At 36.8% G+C, this 22,941-nt stretch overlaps 1 protein-coding gene across 2 annotated transcripts in view; it reads left to right on the top strand.

The window, feature by feature from the left end:
• The window catches only part of MAP3K15 (mitogen-activated protein kinase kinase kinase 15), a 100,707-nt gene that overhangs the window by 45,405 nt on the left and 32,361 nt on the right, over positions 1-22,941 (top strand). For both annotated transcript variants that reach the window (XM_080377611.1, XM_080377612.1), the window contains exons 4-8: positions 4,059-4,252; positions 6,730-6,898; positions 8,199-8,305; positions 21,171-21,341; positions 22,450-22,562. In XM_080377611.1, the coding sequence (XP_080233737.1) occupies positions 4,059-4,252; positions 6,730-6,898; positions 8,199-8,305; positions 21,171-21,341; positions 22,450-22,562 (754 nt within the window). The remainder of the gene's footprint in view (positions 1-4,058; positions 4,253-6,729; positions 6,899-8,198; positions 8,306-21,170; positions 21,342-22,449; positions 22,563-22,941) is intronic.

The raw sequence follows: 22,941 nt of genomic DNA on the forward strand, positions 1-22,941 counted from the left end.
GTTTGTATTATATGGTCATTTAATATATATTTCTAAAAAAGCCTGAGGCAGCCGAAGTATTAAAAGGGTTTGCAAAAGGGCACAGAATGAAAGAGGAGTAAGAACGTTTTACATACAGACAATCATTTTTCTTTTGGGGAGAAGAACAGTACAAAGGCAATGGGTAACCCAGTAAATATTACCTCTAATGTTTCCAATCATAAATTAGGACACTGTTAATATTGACATAATGAAAACTAAGGCTTTTAAAATTAATTTCTGTAAGTTAGTTTTTATGGAAATGTTACTATCTCAAGGGATACATACTTGTAGTGGTTGGATTATAGTTAACTAATCAGACAATGAGTCCGACAGGTTCATATAACTAAGACTTGAAAGCACCTTAATGATGACACAAGATATCTATAGACAACTAAGTCATGTAGACAGAGAAATTTTACATTCTGGGTGGCAAAGTATTGCACTTTTTTTTTTTGGCCTTGTAAATATGGACTTGCTATAAATACCTATATTCATTTTCTGTTGTTTCTTTCTTTAATCATATCTCTATTCATGTGTCATGTCTGTCTTTTTGATTCTTATGCTGTTTTTTGGTGGTGTTTTCCTCTTCATTGTTTTATTTCAATTTGGAATAGGTTGCCAACCACAAACCTTTTCTTTTGGTTCAAGTACCTCCTGAATACGGATTATCTGTAATCTGATAGGCAAAGGATGTATCACTTTAAATCTGTTTTCTGTTGAATAGATATGCCATCTTATTACTGTGTTTCTAGGCATTTAAAAATGTATAAGGATACTTTAAGGACCGTGCTTGGCAGGGTCTTTCCTTCAAAGAGATTGTAATGTTGGAGTACTTGTTCCTTGCAAGATAAATCTCAAACATTTAGAATGTTTGGTTTGTCATAATCTCTCTTCTCAGTCTTTACATAACTGTATTTTCTGTTCTAAATTTGAATATACAGAGTATTTTTTTAAGTTTATATCTTCTTAGACACATGTATCAGAAGATAGGTAGGAATTTGATGTCACAGAAAACTTCTGTGAAAACCTTAATTCTTAAGACAGTAGTGGATTAAACTCCCTGAACACTCAGAAGTTTGTGACCTCTTTGAGTGAATGCAATTCATTTTCTGTTATCTTACATCTTTTCCTTCCAACTGCTTTGTAAGTTAGGGTAAGCACTCCTCATACTCTTGATGCATGAATAAGTGGCAAAATGGCCTGCATGGCTCAAGTGAAATAATTGTGCTATTAGCTGTGGGCATAATTCCCTCTCTGAAAATGCAGAGATTTTACTCGACATTATTTATCTGAAAAAAAACCCAAAACCACCCTTTAATTCTAATGTAGTGTCTCTGCCACCAAGTGAGAGTTGCACCAAAATAACTGTAGCGGCAGTACAATTCAAAAACCCCTTTACATTATTATGGTCAAAAGTTTACTTTTAACAGCATTAGCAAAATGTTTAAAGGAGTATTTTAAGACAAAAAACACTCTACATCTCACCTGTTTTGCCTAGAGCCTAAAAATGGCCAAAGTGGTCCTAACTTGGCAGCTCTTCAGCAAAGGCTTGGCTCTGTACTTAGTAATTCCTTTAGCCATGCTCCCTTGAGGAAAGTCCCTTTCTCAACTTACTTGCAGTTATTTCCTGCGGTGGGGAGGGGGGCAGGGTTTTGGTTCTTTTTGTGATAAATTTTAAAGTTGTGATTGAATATAATAAGTTTCGTTGCTAGCATAATGGGTATATATTATTTACTGAAAGATGAGTTACTGAGGACTTTTTTTTTTTTCTCCAGTCTACTTGTTTTTTTGTAATTGTAACCTAAAAATTTCTCAAAATAAGACAATAAAAATGGCTTAACTACTAATCCTGATATAAAGCAACTCAGCATGCAGTCTATAAGCTATGAAGTTATAATTCTATTACAATTAAGTCATAAGTTATAGATTGTATATATTTGCAGCTAGAATTACCATATGTTATTTCATACATACCTGTGCCATTTATTCATTATTTTAAAAAGCAACAGTTGGTGTATAACAGGACAGTAATTTTCACGATTTGCTTTCGGTGTCAGAGTCCAGCATCCTTCAGTAGACAATCAGAAGAAGCAAAGATTATATTTTTAGCTATCTTTAACTCTTGATAGCGTAAGAAAAGTAGATGGACAGAACTCATATTTTACATAGTGAAGATAAGAAAGGCTCTATTAGAAAGGCCACACACCATGTGTGAAGGGGCTTTATAATTTATTGTATGCAAATATTGGACAGAAGAAACCGGAAAATTGGAGCTGGTTGCTTTTCAGACAAGGTGATGTGCTCAAATATATATGAGGTTCCTGGCTTCAGCACACAAAAATCCATCTGTTATTGATAAAAATATGTTTTTAATTGCATGCATTTCAGTATCCAAAAAGAGGTGAGAAATCAAAGTCAAATAGATGAGATGGTGGCTGAATAAGATTAATACAATGTTTCACATGTCATTTAGGTTTTTTTCTGAAAATTACTTTGCTTTTTCAGTAGATAATTGCAGTTCTCTTTGTGTGACAAGATACATCATACTTTCAAATTGGATTTTTTCTTTCCATTGCAAGAACAGGTTTAGGAATAAAGTTTATATACAAGCAGCTTTTGTATTGCACTGAACTGAGTATTTATTTGAATAAACCCGAGACTAAATTGTTTTAACATACTGGTGGTTTGGGTTGCAATTTTTCCAACTTTTTTAGTAGGAAGTAAAGATAACACTGCAACAGATAATTATATTGTTACAACAGAGACACTGTACTATAGGGTTTATGAGGAAAGAATGTGGCTTGATCTTTATCTATTAGAAATAATTTAAAATTCTAAATCCTTACAGACTCAGTTCAGCAACAGAATGTACTGATACAGGTTTTTTTCCATCTCTATTTTTAGTAACTACATGCCCTACATTGTTAACTTTCTATGAACAGTTTATTTCTTGTTTCTCTTGTCTATTTTATTAATGCATATAAAAATATGCCATCTTCATATCCATTCTTCCCATCATCTCAGTGTTCTCCAATTGTTTAAGGTCTCTTTAAATGGCTACGGCTTTACTGCAGGCTTAGATGATACGAAAAAATTAAAGGTATGATTTTGCTGTACATGTTTGATGCCTTGATATCCCCAAGGTGGCAGTTGAAGGGCATTTATTGGTAGTTGATTGTGTTAGATGTGTCATACTGACACATCTTCATGTGTCAGTGTTCCTATCTAGTTACTCTGGAATGCAGTTTACTTTTGTTTTTTTAACAACAGAGAATTACTGTAGCTCCAGATGGGGTACTGGTACTTCTAGTAGCTGTGGTTTTGCAGTTTCTGGTTTTGAGGGACTTGCTCAGGAGTTGGAGACTGAAGTTGCTGGTCTTGTGCTTTGAAGGGCATTTCCAGTTTCCTCTCCGCTTTCAGCACCTTGATCATGTTTACTTTTTTTTTAATGTGCCATATTAAGAATTTTTGGGGTTTACTTTTAGAATGTTGTGTTAGAAGTCTTAAATATATTACAAAACATGTCAAAGGTTCGTTGGTTGGTTGGTTGGTTTGGTGTCTGATGGCAGCATGCAGCAAATGTTTTGTAGACTCCTGTGGATTAAACATCTCTAATGTTTAGTCTTTCCAATGCCTCTGTTTCTGTATCTCTCTCTCTTTGTGGGGAGCTATGCATCATATCCTTCCTAGCACAGAGTGAGCTGAGAGGATGCAAGTATATCTCTGACCCCACAAATCTGGGAGCAGAAGGTTAGCTTGTAACTGTCAGACCCTATTGGGGTCTGTGCATCACATTAAAAAACTGAACAGTTTTGTTGTATTGCTGCTTAACAGAGCTGGACCCTTATTCATCACCCTTGCTAATATTGTAACTCTTCCATGGAAAATTCCTTGAGTTTAATGCTTGCACTGTGCTAAAGCTTCAGAGTGCACCAGTCCTAATCTAGCTGTTTTGTCTGACAGTAAAAGATTCTGCGTATATACAAGCATGTTTTCACTTTAATTTATTTTCTAAACTGTGCCTGTTTTTCTTTTAGGCTTCCAGTGGCAATTATTATTTTATTCCATATATTGTCACACCTTGTGCTGACTACTTTTGCTGTGAAAGTGATGCCCAACGAAGAGCTTCTGAGTACATACAACCCAACTGGGACAATATCCTGGGGCCACTTTGTGTCCCACTGGTGGACAAGTTTATCAGCCTTCTCAAGGATGTTCATGTTACATCATGGTAATTTTACAACACATACACCCCCAGAATCTTTGATAGTCTCTTTTTAATGTTATGAAAAAAGATGCAGAATCTCTAATAGCATTTATTTTTTCACTGCACTTTATATAGTGCTAAAAGAAGCTGCTAACTTTACTGGTTCCTGCAGTGATGTCCTGCAACTGTTGCAGTTAACTAACCATGTTATGCTAGAAATTGATTGACGTAAGCAAAGTTGGTCCATGGGTAAGGTAAAGTGCTTAAGGATAAATTACAGTGCATCAGTTTGTAATAGGAGATGAGATCACAGCCTCTTCATAGAGCTCAAAGCCAAAGACTGTCACCAAATAAGTGTATATATATGTATTGCAGTAATGGGTAATCAAATGTAACTTCCATGGTCTGGTTTTTTTTTTTGGTTTGGTTTTTAACATTAGCCTTCTGATATCACCGAATAAACATGATACTGTTCACCTACTTCTGCAAGCGACTGTTGGAGTTTTGAGGATTGGGGCTGAAGATGGAAGTGTCTCTTTCTTGATTGCTCACCCTATACCCTGCAGCTAGTCTGGTTTTGTTTGTATTTCTGGAAAAACACTGGAAGAGACTGAGCTTCTAGGTTTTCTTTTTCCTAGCATTCTGAAGTGTGAGGTAGGACTGAGTGCCTTCTGATATCTTTCTCTTTCCCCATTGCCATCTAAAAAACTCTTTTTCTCACCTGGTCCCACTCTTAGGACCACACAGATGACCCTCTCCGCACACACCTTTTCCTTTACACCTCCATCCATGGTAGGCCTGCTATTCTCTGGCACCTTGCTGGGCAGTGGCTGGAATATTGCTGGCCTGAAGAAGCACAGGGTGCCTCCCACTTCTCCAAAACAGTGCTAAAGGGGAGGCTACATGCAGGTGACACCAGCCCACTTTGAGGAAAGGACAAGAGGAGAGGCAGAAACTCAATAGAGTTGGTCAGCATACTCAGTAGAGTTGGTCAGCATATAGGAGAGCTGTACTTAGCAGTGCAGACTCATGAAACTAGTAGCACAGTTGGTCCTGTTAGTAGTAAATTTTGGTACCACTTAGTGTTTGTGTCATTGTGAAATGGTGCTCTGGGCACCAGCTGACCAAAGCTACCTGTATACTTCATCTCTGATGTTTATGACCAGGGTTGTGGATGATTTTGGTTTGATAATTGTGTTGTGAAGTCCTATAGTAAAGCCTCTTCTTTTTCTCATTTTCAGGCTGAAGTGCCTGAAAGAGGTGTTTGTACAGCTGCAGACTTAGACATTGTTGTGGTAAATCCCAGTGAAGAGGAAGATATAGCTAGATGATCCCTCATTCCTGCCAAAAGCTTGAATAAGTTTGAAGAGGTTAAGTGTTGCATAATTCTTGAAAGTGAGATTCCTATTCCTAAATCATTTGGATGCTTTGAAAAACATTACCCCATTCTCCCCATTTCGTTTGGTTAGCACAAGAAGAACTAACTGTGATTAGGCTGGTAGAAGGCAATGCTGGATAGAAACCTGAGGTTGGAAATCTATGGTGAATTAGGCCCAACCTCTGCTGACAGTAAAACAACTATTAAAAGCTTTCAAATAATGCTTACTGTGACCTTGCTGCTTTGTATTATAAGCATATCTTACATGTTATATGTAAGATATAATGTATATGGGACAGAGAGCTTTAGTTTTGTTTGCCATGTGTAGGGCTTATGCTAAGCAAAGTTGAATACTTTGCAGTACTCATTTGTAAACAAAAATGCGTTGTATGCGCTTGAGTATCTGTCCGCTGACATCTGCTAACTTCCAAACTAGAGATTCCATAAGCTGCTCCAGATAAAAGTTACCCCTAAGTAGCCTGTCCAGGTTGTTTATAACTGTCATATTGATAACTTATATATGATTTTTTATTTTTTTTATTCTACAAAAGCTCCGGTATTGTGTTGTGCACTGACGTTAGCATAAATAAGGTGCACTTACTGGGGGCTTTTACGTAGATCCTACCTACATTCTATATTATGTTCATCAAACAGATTGCAATTAAATCAGCTTTTGGTGGCTTATTTTTGTTTTACTTTCTTTGTTTGCAAGCCTCTTCCATTCATGATAAAGTCACGTACCTCCTCTTTACATCACATTGGTCTTTCATCTCTGTGACACTTTATTATCCCAATTATTCCAGCTGCCTTTAGGTTACCAAGTACCACATCTGTTGTGGTCAGTAATGGGGCAAACAAATGCCCCAATTTTACTGTGGTGATAAAATTACCTCACAGTCCTGGTTATAAACACATTGATACCTATCCCCACAGTCTGAGATGGGGTAAGGTGGAATATTTATGGTGAGTTAAGGAAAAACGTGGAAATGTTTGATGTGCAACTCACTGAGAAAATGGTACTTTTTATTAGAAATTGTGCTTTTTATTAGAAATATAACCGTGTTTCATAGGAAGCATCTAACAGTCTTCTTCCCATATGTCTATCTTTTTTTTTTTTCTTTAGTGCCTATTATAAAGAAACACTGCTAAATGATATTAGAAAAGCTAGAGAAAAGTACCAAGGAGATGAACTGGCGAAGGAGCTGGCCAGGATTAAGCTTCGTATGGATAATACTGAAGTGCTGACTTCTGACATAGTCATAAACCTGCTTCTTTCTTACAGAGATATTCAGGTATGTTCCTAAAGACTAAGGAAGATTATTTTATCATGGGATTTTTGCTTGCTTGTTTTGTTGTACTTCATTGTTTGTTAAACAGTGATTCAAAACTGACACTAAATTGTTACATTGTTTAACAGCTTGACTTGTCTGTTGGGCAACTTAAGGGGCCTTAGACTCTTACTTATTTTCCCTATGAACAAGAGACACCAATTAGGTGACTTCCTGAGGTCTCCTCCTTTTGTTTTTCATTGATTTTAACCTCCTTTAAAAAAAAAAAAAAAAAAAAAAAGAGAGAGAGAGAAAAATCTGAAGCAAAAAGTTTTCTTTTCCCTTCCCTCCCTTTCCTCTCTCGCTCCTATAGTCAGATATATTTAGAAATGAAGAAAGTACATTTCTTTTGACCATTGTATTGGCCAAAGGTGCCTAAGTTGAGAACTGTCATGCAGACAAACACTAACTTATTTTTAAAATATAGCTGCATCTTTTTTTCTTGATTTTATTTTTAAAGTAAGTTCTGTTTTTGCTAAAACACAGCCTGTATTTCCAATCTGACAGTTTGTGTTTGACATTCCTTTTGAAGTATACTTCCAACAATTCCATTGACATTTTTTTTCCATCAGGAGCTAAGTTGGTTATTTCATTAGTGTAAATGGGTCATGAGAGAAGTGGGTGACCACATTATCCTGCACTACCCAACTGATCTGAGATGCATATTTTCCTGCAGCACTTTATTCAGCTTCATTTTGATTGGCCCTGGTGATCATTTGCATTCTTTTGAAAGGTCTTCTCCCTTGAGAAACGAAAACATCTTGGAACAGTTTTGAATCAACAAATTAAGTAATGTGAGGCCATTTGTGGTGTCAGTAAACTGGCCTCTTCAGCAGTGTATGTGCAGGTTACCCCTGAGAAGCCAAAATGAACGCACAAACGGCTGACACATGGCAGAATGAACTGTGGTTGAGTCTGTGACAATCTGATGAAGTGTCATTTATCAGAGGTCCTTAATAAGGCCTGAAAGAGCCAGACTTGTCACGTCTTTTTCCTGGTGCTGGGAGTGTAATCCATCAAACTGGCCAGAGGGATTCCATGATTTGGGCCATGGCATTGAGGTGAGGAAGAGGCAAGTACTGATGTGGACAGACAAAATCCCTGTTTAATTCCTTACCCAGAGTCTGTGTCACTGACTTTTCCAGGAACAGTCACCTGAGATACTGTCCAGCAGTCATGATACGTTGTAGTGATGCTTTCTTCTGCTTTCAGTTTATTTTCTTTTGGCTTTAATTTTTTCTTTTTTTTTTTTAATTCATACCAGGACTATGATGCTATGGTGAAGCTGGTAGAAACACTAGAAATGCTTCCTACCTGCGATCTGGCTGATCAACACAACATTAAATTTCATTATGCTTTTGCGTTAAATCGGTAAGAATGATCGGTTGATAACATTTGAAATCATTATTTTCCAACAACCATCATTTTGTCAACAACCCGATGAGAGTGAATCTGTTCCAAAGACCACCTGAGTAATCGTGAAAGACTCCAATGATACCAATGGGTCCTTGGTCAGGCTGAGACTGTTTATTCTGAATGTCTTGAAAAGTTTAGTGTGATAGAGTTGGGTTATGGGTAAGTTATTAAAGTAATAGATAATAAGCACTGCTTAATCCGTGAATACACGTATCATGCATGATACAGTTTCCTTGAAAGGCTGGAAGGTTCTCTGGACCTGCAGGCACATTGCTAGACTAGGAAGCACAGAAATATTATTGAACTCTTCTAGTTAGCTACAGATTTCTGTAGTGTCTATGTATAATAGTTACTTAATTTCTAAAGAATTTATATTAAGATTGCATTGAAATCAAATGAAATCACATATAATAAGAAAAGTAATTGGTTAGATGCAATCCACATGGTGTTAAAAATTATGACCTGCAATCTAACTAAAAAATAGTACTGGGCATCGTCAGGATGGCATATGTCAAAAGGATTAGGAACTAGAAAAGTAGTTCCTGTAGCATTTTATGGAAGGTGGTCATAAGTCTGATGCCATTTGACAGTTTCATCAGACTTAGGAGTAAATGCAAAATCATTGCTCAGAAAAATATTGGGTATTACTGCATCAGTTCTGTCTCGAAGAACAGTCTTCTCACAACATTTTGTAGATTGTCTTCTCTTAAAAAGAAAAAAAATATTTTCATGCAACCATATCCAAGGTCATACACATAGGAGCAAAGAATGCAGTACATATCAACAGGAAAGTTCATAGAAAACAGTGATTTTTGGAAAGGATCTGGTGGTTTGTTCAGTGGGCTGAGTGATGCAGTGGCAGCTAGCTTGAAGTGATCTTTGAAAGATGTGGCAGTAAGTAATAGAGAGTATATGGACTATACAGCATAGGTGTGACTGATACTGCGCATAACTCTAATGTCCATGCTTTTATGATAGCTAGCTATAGTCATGTTTTTTTGAAAGTTGGAATTAAATCTTTTTAAAATGCCTTTTTTTATTAAGAAAATCGTTAAGTTCTGAGAAGTGGATTGATTACAATAAGAATTATCTCTGTAAGAAGGAACTTATCAGGTGCCAGACAATGCCCAAATCTCTCACAGAAAAAGGAAACTAGACCCATGTTTGGAACCTTAACCCAAATTTAAATGAAAAAGCCTTTTTTTATAAGCAGAAGGGTAAATTATTTAGCTCTTGATACCAAATATATGAACATGGTTCCTACATATAATTCAGCTTATGTAGGTTTGTGAATTTTTTAAGACTGGAAGTGAACACTGGATGTCTTGGTTCTCCACTTCTGGTGTCATAGACCATTAAATCTTAGCTGATTAACCATCTACAAGTCTGTTCACTTCTTTTGCTGAATCGTATCTTGCAGAAAATTTGAAGACAGAGATGCATTTATATAAATTGCAGTTTTCTCTGATATCACATCAACTGAGAGAAAATTTTCTCATTAGTCTACTTTAAAAATAAAAATATGTACTTTAGGTCTAAAATTGTTACTGTACCACATAAGGCAGTATTTTAAAGTAGAAGCCAGTGTTTTGGCATTTCTTTTATTAAATTGTATAAATTATAAACCATGTTCTTGGCTGTACAGTTATTGTTGTTGAATATCATTGTTATTACAGAATTGTATGGTTTTTTCTACCTTATGATCTTATAAAGCTTCTGAAACTCAGTTCTCCTTAAGATACCATACTGATGGCTTGAGAAGCGGTTTCAACAAAAAAGGATTTAGCCCTATTTTTTAGAAGAAGTTTGTCCAACTTTTTATTATTTCAGGAATTTGACTAAGATGTTTAAATCTGCCAATAAGCATAATGCAAGGGTCATGCCTTGTCCTTAGGGAAATATCCTGGTATGATCAGGTTTTAAAGCTTTTTCATTTCAATGTGCATAATAAAATTGGCAAGATCTTTTGCATTCTTTGTCCTCAAATTATTTGTATTTTGAGCAGCATGTGAACCTTATACCATTAAATCTTTCATTTTGGCAATGCCAATAGCATCGTGGTAAGACAAGGCAAAATTAATTACTCATGAACTTGCTTTTCCCATCAACAGGTTTCATTAAATTGATCACTAGCCTGAACCAGTGTGACTCTCCTTGTGTTCTTCTGGGAACAATTTAAACATTTCTATGGATTATTTTTTTTTTTTTCAGAAATAAATGGCCAATTTTCCATCAGTGAGAATGCAGAATTTAGCTTCTACAGATGTTTTTGCCTTAAACAAAATGACGGACAAAAGTAAAAATTTAAGACTTGAACATTTTCAGAACAAGTCCACTTAGTTCAAAATGACCCCCAGAGTGTTACTTTTGGAATCTTACTTCCATGGCAATTTCTTAAAAACAATTTTTTAGTGAATTCTATCAAGATCTATTTATAAAAATACAGAACAATGTTTTCTTTTAATATTATTTCAATTCCAGCATACAGAACAGTATTAATGTTGCTCAGTGAATCTGACCCTACTAGGAACAAAATACACGATAAGCAAAACAGAACTAGAAGCTGTAAGAATATCTGACCCTGCAGAAGTTAATGTTTGCTTAATTTCATTATGAAAGTGTGCCAGAACTGTGGTCGTAATCAACAGAGACACTCATTCATTTATTTCGTTTTGGACTCTGTGACTGAGTTCTGTTGGCAATTAATTTCAGGTAACAATTTAAAGTCAGTGGTGCTCCAGTGCTGTGCAGAGCTAGCAATGTAGCAGGCAAGGGGTAGAGGATTGCTTTGGGGGGCTTCAGGTCTTTGCTGCTGCATCAGGTGGACACAAGCCCAATCTGAACCACAGTTGTGTGCAATTCTGGGTCCAAGTTCACAAATTGTGCTAAGGGAAGGGACAGGGATGTTTTACTTTAGACTCACCACTGTTCCAGCCTAGCTGCATGTCTTGTGCTTCAGAGCCAGCCTGCATCTGACCTGGCTTGGATCATGCACAAAGCAAGCCTGGGCCTGCCTGCGGAGTACTGTGCAGAAATGTTCTAAAGCACTCAAAATTATTGTGTATAGGGGAGTCAGTATTTTCATGCTAATTTCTGGTACCCTGATTCACATACCAGGTTTTTAAGCACAGCCCCTCTCCTAGATCACTATCTTCCTCCTTGGTTTCCATTTCAGAGCAGACTATCGAGAACATAGCAGATTTGTCGTCTCTTCTGTTTAATAAGAGGCTAATAACGGATGTTTGCAATGACAGGCTTGTGCTTGTTTCCAAGCCTGGGCTAAATAGGTCACTACCCTGGCTGCTTGTTTAGAACTCCTAGGGAGCAAAACACCATTCCTTTACCAGTGTCTTCAGCTAATTAATTTTGACTCCACACACGAGCAGAGCAGAGTGTGTTCTCTTTTATCAGACATGGCTTGGTTTAAGATGTTGTTCCTTGTTGCTTCCCAGCTGAGATTTAGGTTTGATTGTATCTTGATTTAGGCACAGAATGGAACACATCTTTAGGTATAAGTTCAGTCTGAACGTGCAACATGAATGTTTCAAGATTTATATTCACAGCTTTGGTATGAATTAAGATGCTGTGTAATTGAGGGCTGGGTGTTTGAGTTGTAGATGACTGTTTACTTCAGTCTATGGATATGCCTTGCCTGGGAGGCAAGCGCTGTGTAAGGAGAAAATGAGGTATGAGAGCTGCCATGAAAGAATGTTCTCATAGTTCCAGATTCTTGACAACTGAGACATTTCTGAATTAAGGTCTCAGTTTTATTTCCTCTGGTTTAAATTTGTGTTTAATTGAAGGCTGTCTGATTTTTTTGAGAGCTTTGTCTGGTGTGGTGCACAAAATAGTTCAATATTTTGTGTTGATCTGCTTGTTAAAAATTTAACAGTGCCATATGATAATAAATGTGTATTTACTTATATGTCACAGCCCTCCACCCCACACATGAAGTTTTTATGGGTCTCCTCATGTTTATTGTTGCAATACCTGAGTAATTTATCACTATATGGAGAAACAGAACAACAGTGTTTACTTACATTTACACATGTGGAACTAACACACAGATACCCATAGTCTGGTGATTAAAGGCTCTCAAATTGAGGTGTCTACAGTGTGACTTGTCTTTTAAAGTATAAAACATGGTGAAACATATTTAAAAATCCCATTGTCTTAGACAATAAATGTGAATGAACCTTTATTAATTAGCCTTCAGGCTGTCAAGCCAGTGCTTCTATAAAATAAGGACTGCACATTTCTGTGGCAAGTCTTTGGGTGAAAGGACCTGCATAAAGCTAGAAGATAGTCATGTGGGATGGGCTCCACCTGTCTCAGGTGTATGATTGTCCTTTCTCCTGCAGCTCCCAGCCTCTATTCTACCTGCATCCCAACTCCTGAGGCAGGGGCCTCAACACCAGTAGCAAATGCAAGTCCATGGCAGAACCTCACAGTAAAACCAGCTCTTGTATGAGATGAGCAGTAGTCATGCTTCCTTTAAACAAATAAGAACAACAACAAAATGCTACCGCCCCACCACCACCCTTGATCACAAAGTTTATCTTTACATTGGCAAGTACGTGTATGGAGCCTGAATTTACATTGTAATGTTTACTTGAATTTCTGGGGTTTTTTTCTGAAACTTTGAGCTTTTACACTTTTAAAGTTCCTGTGTGTTGCACCACAGTTTGCATGTCACTATATTTGTTACTTTTGTCCACTCTTCCCTGTGTGAGTTCATGGGATTGACATCAGTTGTTACTGCTGGCTTTAGGACCTTGCTCTTGCCAGATGAGCTCTTTCATGTACTGCTTTTATAGCTGAGGTCTGCCAAGTGCTTATATTGATTCACATATAGAGGAGCTGGTCAATGACCCTTTTTTGGTGGCAGCTTTTACCCTGGGATTTGATGTCTTACAGAATCTGGATCTGAATCCACAGAATCTGAACACATGCAGCTATGCCTCCAATAAGTAATTTGCCTGAATATCTAGTGCAATGCCTGTCTTTATTAATGAAAAGAAGGTAGAAATACTACCTGCATGCATGGCATGGTGTTAAAACTAGTTCTCTAGTGTTACAGCCTTTTTTCTTCCCCCTCCTATTTTTTAATTAAAAAACCCAAAGATTCTTCTCAAGGGAGATGGGCATATAAAGTGATTTTAATATGGTTTTTAATATATTATATATGCATATATTTATGTCTTTTATGTTTGAAATCACAATATTTCAATGCTTTAAAGTATCATGTGGATTAATTATAACCAACAGTTAAATTTTTGATCCATCTGGAATCAAAAAGAACCATAAACAGTAAAAGAAGATCTTAAAGTTTTCTTCTGAAAAAACTACAATTGTTTTCCACCAAGTCTTACATAAAAAGCAACAACTGTGATATTACAGTTTAAAAAAAAGTTTATAGGATATCTTCTCTTATTTAATAATTTTAGAATAAAATGAACCATGTCCTTTTCTGTGTTTGATATTGCCTCAAATTATCTAAAAGCATTGAGCAAGTCGCATGAGCAGTACAAATCATCATCAAAGCCAGTGGGACAGGAAAGTTTTGCAGTCCATTTCTGTGAATTTTGCTTTCTTGTAATCGGATTAAGAGTAGCAAAAAAGGATGCTAGTTTGTTCTTTATTGGTTTGTTTCCTGTTGCTGGAGTATATATATATATAGCAGATAGATAAAATACAGATATTTGTAGTTAATTTAAATGCTAAGTGTGCCAGTCAGCTGGCCGCTTGCTTAGGATCTACTTCACTAATTTAGGGCTGCATAGCAGGTTTTTTTTCTCAGTACACTTAGGTTTGAGTATTTTCAAATTGACCTTATTTACCAGAACTGGAGTTAGCAATTCTGGAAGCTTGCAAAGAGGCCAGAGGGTATGCCAAATTCTATTCAAAGCAGAGTAGACTTTAAAACCAAACCCAGCCCTGGCCTGAGGCCAGAGCTGTGAAGACTTCAGTCTCTTTCCAAGGCAGTTTTATCTTCACTTATATTAAAGATGAGGGCAGCTGCAGTCACTATTATTTAACTCAGCATGATGTGTTTTAACAAGCAACATACTTCAATACAATAATAAAAAAGGCAATTAGCAAGTGAAGGGCATAACAACGTGCAAGTAGAAAATCACTAGTAATTGTGAATAATAGTAGCCATAGGAAATTATTCCCATTGAAAAACACTGGATATTTAAAATGTTCTGTTCTGCAGTTACTCAGATTTAGTGAAAAACACATTATGGGGTTCCTTATTTTATATGAGTGACTTGCATGAAGCACCTGAAGTGTACACGAGGGGGGAAAAAGGCTGGGTTTTTTCATTGTTGTAGCTAACTGCAGACTTGTAAGTTTAGTTCCAGCCTCAAAGCCCAATTCAGGTTTTTGTTTTCCTGATTCACTCTTCCAAATATTGAAGGTTCTACAATCAAATTACATCTTTGGTGAAATGTGTCTCAAGTCACAGATTAGTTTCTTGTTTTAAGTGAAAGTGCAAGCGTAATAACTCTTGTTAGTTGTTGTATTCCTCAATAATTAAGACTTTTTTTTAATCTTTTTTTGTTGTAGTCTTTTGTAGTTAGTACCAGTTTAGAACATCTGTGATGGAGTCATTAAGGCATACTTAACTAGCACTGTCCTCTTTTATGCAAGAAAATTGAAAATACTTATTTTATTATTAATTACATATCATTACTGTAACAAAGGTTTAATACATGAAAATACCATGATAATAACACAGTATTGTTTATGAAGACCAGTTATTTTATGAAAAGTGCTATTTTTACTAACAGATTAAGTTGTCTCACTGACATTTCCTCTGCAATGTGACAGTGGGATCAGGGTTTTTTTTAAATTGTAATATGTGCAGTAGACTTGATAGCTGCTTCAAGGCTGAAATCAGAAGATAAACAAGATTCGTATAGGAATAGAGTGGAAAAAACAGGTTACCTTTTTTGAATGTATGGGAAACATTTTCAAAATTGTTTATTATGGTTTGATTTATTCCCCTGTGCATTGCTCTTTAAGAAATCTGTTTGTTTTTAGAGGCCTTAAAATAATAAGAGAAAATCAAATCAGTAAGTCAACATGAAATATAAAGGTGGATTCCCTTGAGGAAATTACTTTTCACTGGCATGTGGTTTTCTATAGTATATAGTCTTCTCCAGCTAGACAAATAGAAACAAGCCATACAGAGGAAGATGTGAACAAAAAAGGTGAAAAAAAGTATTGTATCAGCTGTTACTTACAGAGCAAGCTAATTCTTGTCCTTGGGAAATCCACGTCGTTCCTGTTAACTTTGCTGGACAAAGGCTTGGTTCACTGAGTGTAATTCTGGCTCCTTAGCCATGCCAACACTTTAAAGCTGGTAAAATTAGTCTGTGAAGCAGGAAGAATTTTTTAGGGATATTTGAAACTAGGATTCCTTTTAATGACTGCAGTGGAGAGAAGGATTCAGAGAAGAGAATGGGTTTGAAGGGGAGAAGCCATGAAATCAAAAAGAGAAAAAAAATTCTGCGTTTTGCTGTAAAGCAGTGTTATTCCAGGTGAGAGGCTGTGATATGAATATATCACAGAAATAGATGTTTGAGAGCTAGGAGAGAGAAACAGATGGGCATACTGGCTCAAGGCATAGCTCCTTCTAGCCTAGATTGTGATCTCTGACAGTGATTGATACCATATACCTGGGAAAGAGTATGAAGACAGGAAAAAGCATAGCGATAAATCTCCCTAAATACTCCCACTGCTTCCACCAACCTGTGGCTCAGCGACTTCCTGAAACAATGGTGGCAATTTTTGTGTTTGTCAAGTAAATTTGGGAAGGGAAAAGGAGGATGGGTTTGTAAAGAATCTGCTTTCTGCAAATGCTAATTGTTTGCTGGTTTTGTAACCTCGCTCCATGAGTACAAACTCAGAGAAAACTTGTACAAACTGAAGCAAACTTCAACAAATTATTGTGCTTTGGAGGGGGAGAGGCCTGGATAACTGGGAGCGGGGGTGGGGAGTGCATGGGGGCAGGACTGGTTTGTGGAGGGACTGTTTCTGGTGCCATTAGCAGTTTATGAATTTTTAATCTGAGAGTGTCTTGGGTCTTTTAAGTACCAATAGCTGTGGAGGATGCTGTGAGTACAACACGAGGGAAGAGCATGAGTGCATCTTCGGGACTTACTGCTTAGCGACGTAGTTGTTTCCCCATGGAAACAAGGAAATGTGTCTCAGCAGCACAGAGTACCTCTGGCCTTCAAAATCCAAGCCACAGTTCCGGTGACTGAATTTGTCACGTTATGGAACAGCAGCTTCTTTCTGAGAGGGAGACTGTGGAGAAGTGGGGGTGGGGAGAGACAGAAAAAATCCTGTCGTAACTTAGTAGTAGAAAGGTTGTAAGTGTATTGTGCTTTATGGAAGACATGGTATTGCTTCATTTTACAGCTTGCCCCTTGACTTCAGAGGAAAGTGTCTCAGCTGAATACCTCTCATTATGAGTAAGAACGTCTGACTCCATCCCTGGGTTAAGACGAAATATGACAGAGGGGTGGGCTGGAGAGCAGGAAATTAGACCATGATAAAAAAAACAAAGTTGCACTGTAACTTGATCATACCTCAGTTCTGCTTGTTCACTATATGTATTTATATGCGCATGTTAAAAAAATATATATATTATTATGTGCTAAGCTATTTTCTGCAGGTTTGTAGCCCTACAGAGTGATTCGGAGGTGCAAAGGAGGAGTGGATAGTTGGGCAGGACAGGAAGACTGATAGAAGAGGCTTGTGTAGAGAGGGAAGTGAGAAGACTGCTGCTGTGATTAAAGAAGCATGGTGGAGTAAGCAGACAGATAAATCATTTGGCAACATTGCAGTGAGCAAATTAGTAAATTGGCAAGCAAATCAGTGAGTAGTTTCTGGAGGATACAAACTATCAGGCAAAACTAAACTGGCAACATAACATCCAGGCTAATTTAGAGGAAGTGATTAGAGGCTGTAAAGGTGTCCTTCAGGACAATTTTTTTTTCAAGGAAAAAAAAAAGTAATTTCTGTCTGAAAAGCTTAGTTTGTTGAAGTTTTCTCTGTAGAGAGACCATTTCATCCCATTGATCATTCTCTTCATTTGATTTTCTTCCCTAATCCTAATAGTTTTCTTTTTCCAGCACAGCATAAAACTGTACACAGTACTGAAGATTAGTGTGCTGGGTATTTGTAAAAAGGCATCATGATGTGTTTAGTTTAGTTTAATTTAATTTTTACTCTCTGTCCATTTCCTTTTAATTTCTAGCATTTTGCTTGTGGGGGAATTTTGCAGTGTTTTATTGAGCACTAGGATATTTTCATAAATCATCTAATATTTTGAAGTAACTTGAAGATCTCTTTCCTCACTGGCAGTAGCTTTTGCAGTTATTGTCTTCATGTAATTTAGACTGATATTCTTTGTTTGGTTTCTGTGTGAGTTTTCACAAGGCAAGGTTTGTAGGGAGAGAACTAAAATGTGCTAACAAAGAAATCAGTGGGGAAAAATTAGTATTATTAACTGCTTTCCCAAGGCATGTTCTTTGTTTTAATATCGTTTCAAAATACATTGTAGTAGTCTTTTTTTTTTTTTTTTTCCTAGCTCGTTTACCATTAAAATATATTTTGTAAGGGTAAAACTGTATTTTGAAAGGATTTTCAGTTTGTGATTAGTGATTTTAAAAACTACTCCCCCCAAACTCAGACAAACCATGAAACTCCTATTTTTACTGCATGTGTATGCAGACTTGTTTAAGGTAGGATGTATCTTACCCAGATATAGAGAGGCCGGCAGATTGTATGTGGAAGAGTGCCCATGAAAAATGCCTGTTTCAAAATTGTATTTCATTCCCAAAGTGACTAGTTTGTGTAACACCATGAAGAACACATGTTTCAGTGCAAGCTGGCCTGTAACAAAAGAGCAGTAAAATGAATTGGTAGGGTCCTTTCTGTCGCAGCCTACTGGGATTCTGCTCTGGCTTATAAAACTTCAGGGGATTTTCTTCGCAGAATCAGGCTCACCTGGTGCACCAATTCACTCCAGAAAGATAACATTTTCTGCCTTTGTCCTCATGACTCTACATCATAACACTCAGTACTTGAGCTTTCCCTGTTCAGAGAGGCTGTGGCATCTCCATCCTTGGAAGTTTAATAGATTCAGCTTTTCAGGCAAAGCCAAGGTTGCCATGGTCTGGTGTTGGGAGATGATCCTGCACTGAGAAAGAGATTCTATTAGATGATCTCCAGAAGTCCCTTCCAACCAGCATTTTTGTGATTTGCTCTACTATGGCTTTAATTGGGGCTGGGTAGGGTGGGGAAGGTAATGTATTTGATACTGGGTAAGAAAAATAATGTCAGTGCTACAGCCTTGAAGAGTTTAAGATAATCTCTTTTCCTGCATTGGTAACACCACAGACCTGTTCCAAGACACCTTGAAACAAATTATAAGCTGTCAGACATGCAGATCTGACAAAGTGTGGGATATGAAATAAAAGATGAAAATCTATCTTGGTCCTGCGTAACAAGTTCTGCATATTATCCAACAGTATATTTTCATATTGACTTATAGAAGTTGCTTGTAACCTAAATTATGTGATTTTTCTGTTGTTTTTTTTCTTGGTTAGCCCTCTCTTAGAAAATGGTAACTGTTCCCAAATTTGTAGATCATTGTAATTGATGTTTGGTTTGCATTGCCTAATAAGCATCAAATTCTGCTACTGTGAAAAACAGTTTTAACCTGATTTTTGTTTAATAATATCCTGTTAGATTTAGTGTATAGTTGTTGTTTATTTTAATATATTTTAATTATGATTTTTTCTTTATCTTATAAGAGGTAAAAGCCTTTTGTTTTTATTTTAAGTCCTCTAGTACACTGTTTATTTAGAGCTTGGTCCTTTGAAATGCTCCTACTGTTGTATTTGTTGTGTACAGGTTTGGCCTTTGATGTCCAGAAGTGATGATCTGCATAGTGTCCTATTTTGAGCAGGGTCTTGCTTTATGCATTGATTTTTTACTTTAAAGTTATGCTTTTTCAAGCAGTACATAACACCTCTTTATCTTATCATTAGTATTTAATGTATTTCCAACAAAGCAGGGTCGAGTCAAAGTTTGTCTTGTCTGGGAAGGAGTGATTTTTTTTTTTATTTTCTTTTTTTCATGTTGAAGTAGTTAGGTACTAGTTGTGCATTTCTTGTGTTTCCAGCAAAAGCTTGAACACATGCAGACTTCTGTGACCATGTTACACGTAACCTGGGAGCTGTTGGACTTAGATTTTATGACCTGATTTTATTCTAAACTCTGTTTACTCAACGTTCTCTGTGTTCATGTTAACACCAGTGAAACTTAGGTTCTCTTACCTAGAGAATCTGGTTAGTTCAGAACAGATTTGACTAGAGCAGGCTGACCTGTGCAATGGATTTACACCCCCCCACACACACACTTTTTAACTTCTGTTTATTTCTTGTAAAACTGAAAAAAGAGACTTTTTCCTTGTGTGGTCATTAGAGAAGACCAGTATTTCAGAACAACAGTCAATCTGAAGAAAAAAATGCTTTAAAAATATTAAAGTACTCACTGTGAAAGTTTACACTCTGTCCGTGACATCAAAGGTAGGATAAAGCCTGCACAACTAGCTACAAATCTGTTTAATCTTATTAGATGTTCTCATCACCTAACATGCACAGAAGCATGAATTTTGCTACAGATGAGTTGTTATTGGTCTTATTGCATCAGCTGATTTTCTAAGGAACTGAGCCACTTTACAGTAAATATTAATCCTTTCAGGACATGCAAATAATGAATTTACCAGAAAGCATTATCTGATACTGGTATTGCTGACAAGTAATTGTAGTACTTGTAAACCTGTTCCTGGATACCTAGGTAGGGATCAGAAAATCTGAAAAGGGGTTGGTAAATATTTTAAATCTCTCCAGTGATTAAAAAATGTCTTGAAGAGGCTATTACTTTTAAGCTGTGTTTGCATTACTCTTGCAAATAGACATTTTTGTTTGCTTGAAGTGACTTTTTGCAGTAAATAGTGAATTCTAAACTTAAAAAACCAGCCAGATAAAAGCAGCCAAAAATTCCGTTTAATAATAATAATAATGATGATGACTGGAAATGTTATTTAATCACTGATTTCTTACTGATATGATTGTTAAATATTTGTCAAAACGAGCTGTAGGGCAGCTGTTTGTTTTCCAAATTTTTCTCTAAACTGAAAAATTTTAATTAAGAAAGAAATACAGTTCAGTTTTGCCCTTATATTCTTGCTGTAGTCCAAAGGCCCTATATTGAGCTCCAACATTTTCAACATTTTTTTTTTTTTTTGCTAAAATATGATTGACATGGCTCCACCTGTGTTTCGTAAGTATTGCTTGGTATTGGTTCTGGATCCTCTGGTTTCAGTATTACAGATTTTGGGCATAGCTGAATGATCTGTCAGCTCAAATGCTAAAAATGGCAAGTTTTGTTAAGTATTGTCAGGAATGAACACTAAACAAGCACTTGTTTCTCATTGCAGGATGTGAAGAGTCTGCTGATACAGGGAGAGATCAAGTTGGATGGCAGATTTTTTTTCATAGAGTTCTGGGCTTAAATTAATTCTTATGTGAGCTAGGAGAAGAGTCCCATGATAGGAGAATACATTTGGGTTTTATCAGTCAACCAACAATCGTACATCAGTCTAAATAAAGTCAAGTCTGTATACAGTAATGATGGATGGGTTGTGAGAAAAATGGGGCATAACGTTACTCCACCATTTTGCAGTTACTGTTTCAGATCTGAACTCATTTATTTTATTCTCTGTATTTGATTTCAGAAGAAATAATGCAGGTGACAGACAGAAGGCACTACAAGTTATGCTTCAGGTCCTGCAGACGTGTGATCACCCTGCTCCAGATATGTTTTGCTTATGTGGGAGGATCTACAAGGATATGTTTCTTGATTCTGACTGTAAAGATACCAATAGTCGAGATCATGCCATTGAATGGTAACAGGAAAAAAAACCAACCCAAAAATATCTATTTAAAAACATTTTCAGACTTCTGGTTACAAAAAGCAGGGCTTTAAGAATTAGATCAGTTGTTCTACTTACCTCTTTTTTCAGGGTCCTGTTTGAGTAATTGGTTTACTGAGCACCAGATCTTTGGTTATGTGTTTCTTTGCTTCTCTTTATGGACTGTCATGAATATAAAATGATACACTTATTTACTGGGGTGGGGGCAGGGTGATGATTCATCCATGTCTTTGTAGAGAAAAAACCAACTAGTCTGCTTCAAAGCCAAAATTAAGTACAAGTGAGAACATGGGGCTTATGTTGGACCTCTGTGCAAGGATGGTTTCCATGTTGGATCCTCATGAAATGCAATGACCTACTGTATATATAAAAAATATTGATAATAATAAATACATTATGAATTTTCTTAAGATAGTAAGGCATGCGTGTGCACACAGGCTCTCACTGACATACTGTTCACATAGGTGTGTTTATATAATCACATAGACTATTGCTGAGTACAATAATGTTAGCAATATAGGTTTGTACTGTAACTGAAATACTCTTGTCTCTTTCTCTGTTTTTCCCCCCAAATCACCTCAACATGGTTAAGTGCAACATGTATGGGTAGTAGTGAACATAGCCACGGGTGGATGTCTTCATCCTGCACCAGCTAGTGGTGTGCATTCAGCCTTTGTCAGCCGTGTCTCATTAACTTTAATGAACATGAAGCATTGAAACAAAGGACTTGGAGACATTTTGTAAAGCTTGCACTGGAGACTAATGCTTTCATTGCTTCTCTCGTGCAAATATTATAATCAAATTAGGTTCTGTTGCATTTAAAAGTTTTGCAGTAACCAGTTTGTTTTATTTTCATAAAATTACACAAGTCGTCAGGACATAAAACTAAGCAGAAGTTTTTCATTCTCATCATAAGGCAAAACGCTACTTTCTTTCAAGTGCCCTTTGCAAAGACTGCCATTGGTACTGACTATCCATATAGTCTTTACAGTAAATTAATAGCTTAAAACACCTACCGAATCTTTGCAGTATTTCAGTTCTTCTGTGCGGTGAGATGTGAGCTCTTGGCTCTTCTCCGCAGGTATCGCAAAGGATTTGAACTTCAGTCAACTCTGTATTCTGGAATTAACCTTGCAGTTTTGCTACTTGTTGCAGGACAACAGTTTGAAAGCTCAATGGAACTGAGAAAAATAGGTAAATATCCACACACAGTGCCACAGATGAGTTTTCTGCCTATCTCCCGATGAAGAAAACAAGATGCTTTTCTTGAAGGGTTGCACAGACAGAAAGGGGTTTCAGGCTGTTTAGTGACGGGTCCTGGATGGCAGTCTAAAACACAGGCATCCTGAAGGACCATTTTTCTCCTTGGTGCCTTGGAGTAGTTTTCTAGTAACTTGGCCCATTTAAAGAGTCCCAGAGATGGGAGAGGAACAAGGACAGACCAACTTCAGCACCATTCATAAACTGCCTTTACTGCAACACAGAGATTATTTGTTTCATAGCCAACAGGGGTCAAAGACAGGACGATGTGAGAGTGTGACCCAGCTGTCCTCAGGGATGCTAGAGAAGGATC

The sequence above is a fragment of the Falco punctatus genome (assembly GCF_963210335.1).
Source record: "Falco punctatus genome assembly, chromosome: 2".
Taxonomy (NCBI): domain Eukaryota; kingdom Metazoa; phylum Chordata; class Aves; order Falconiformes; family Falconidae; genus Falco; species Falco punctatus.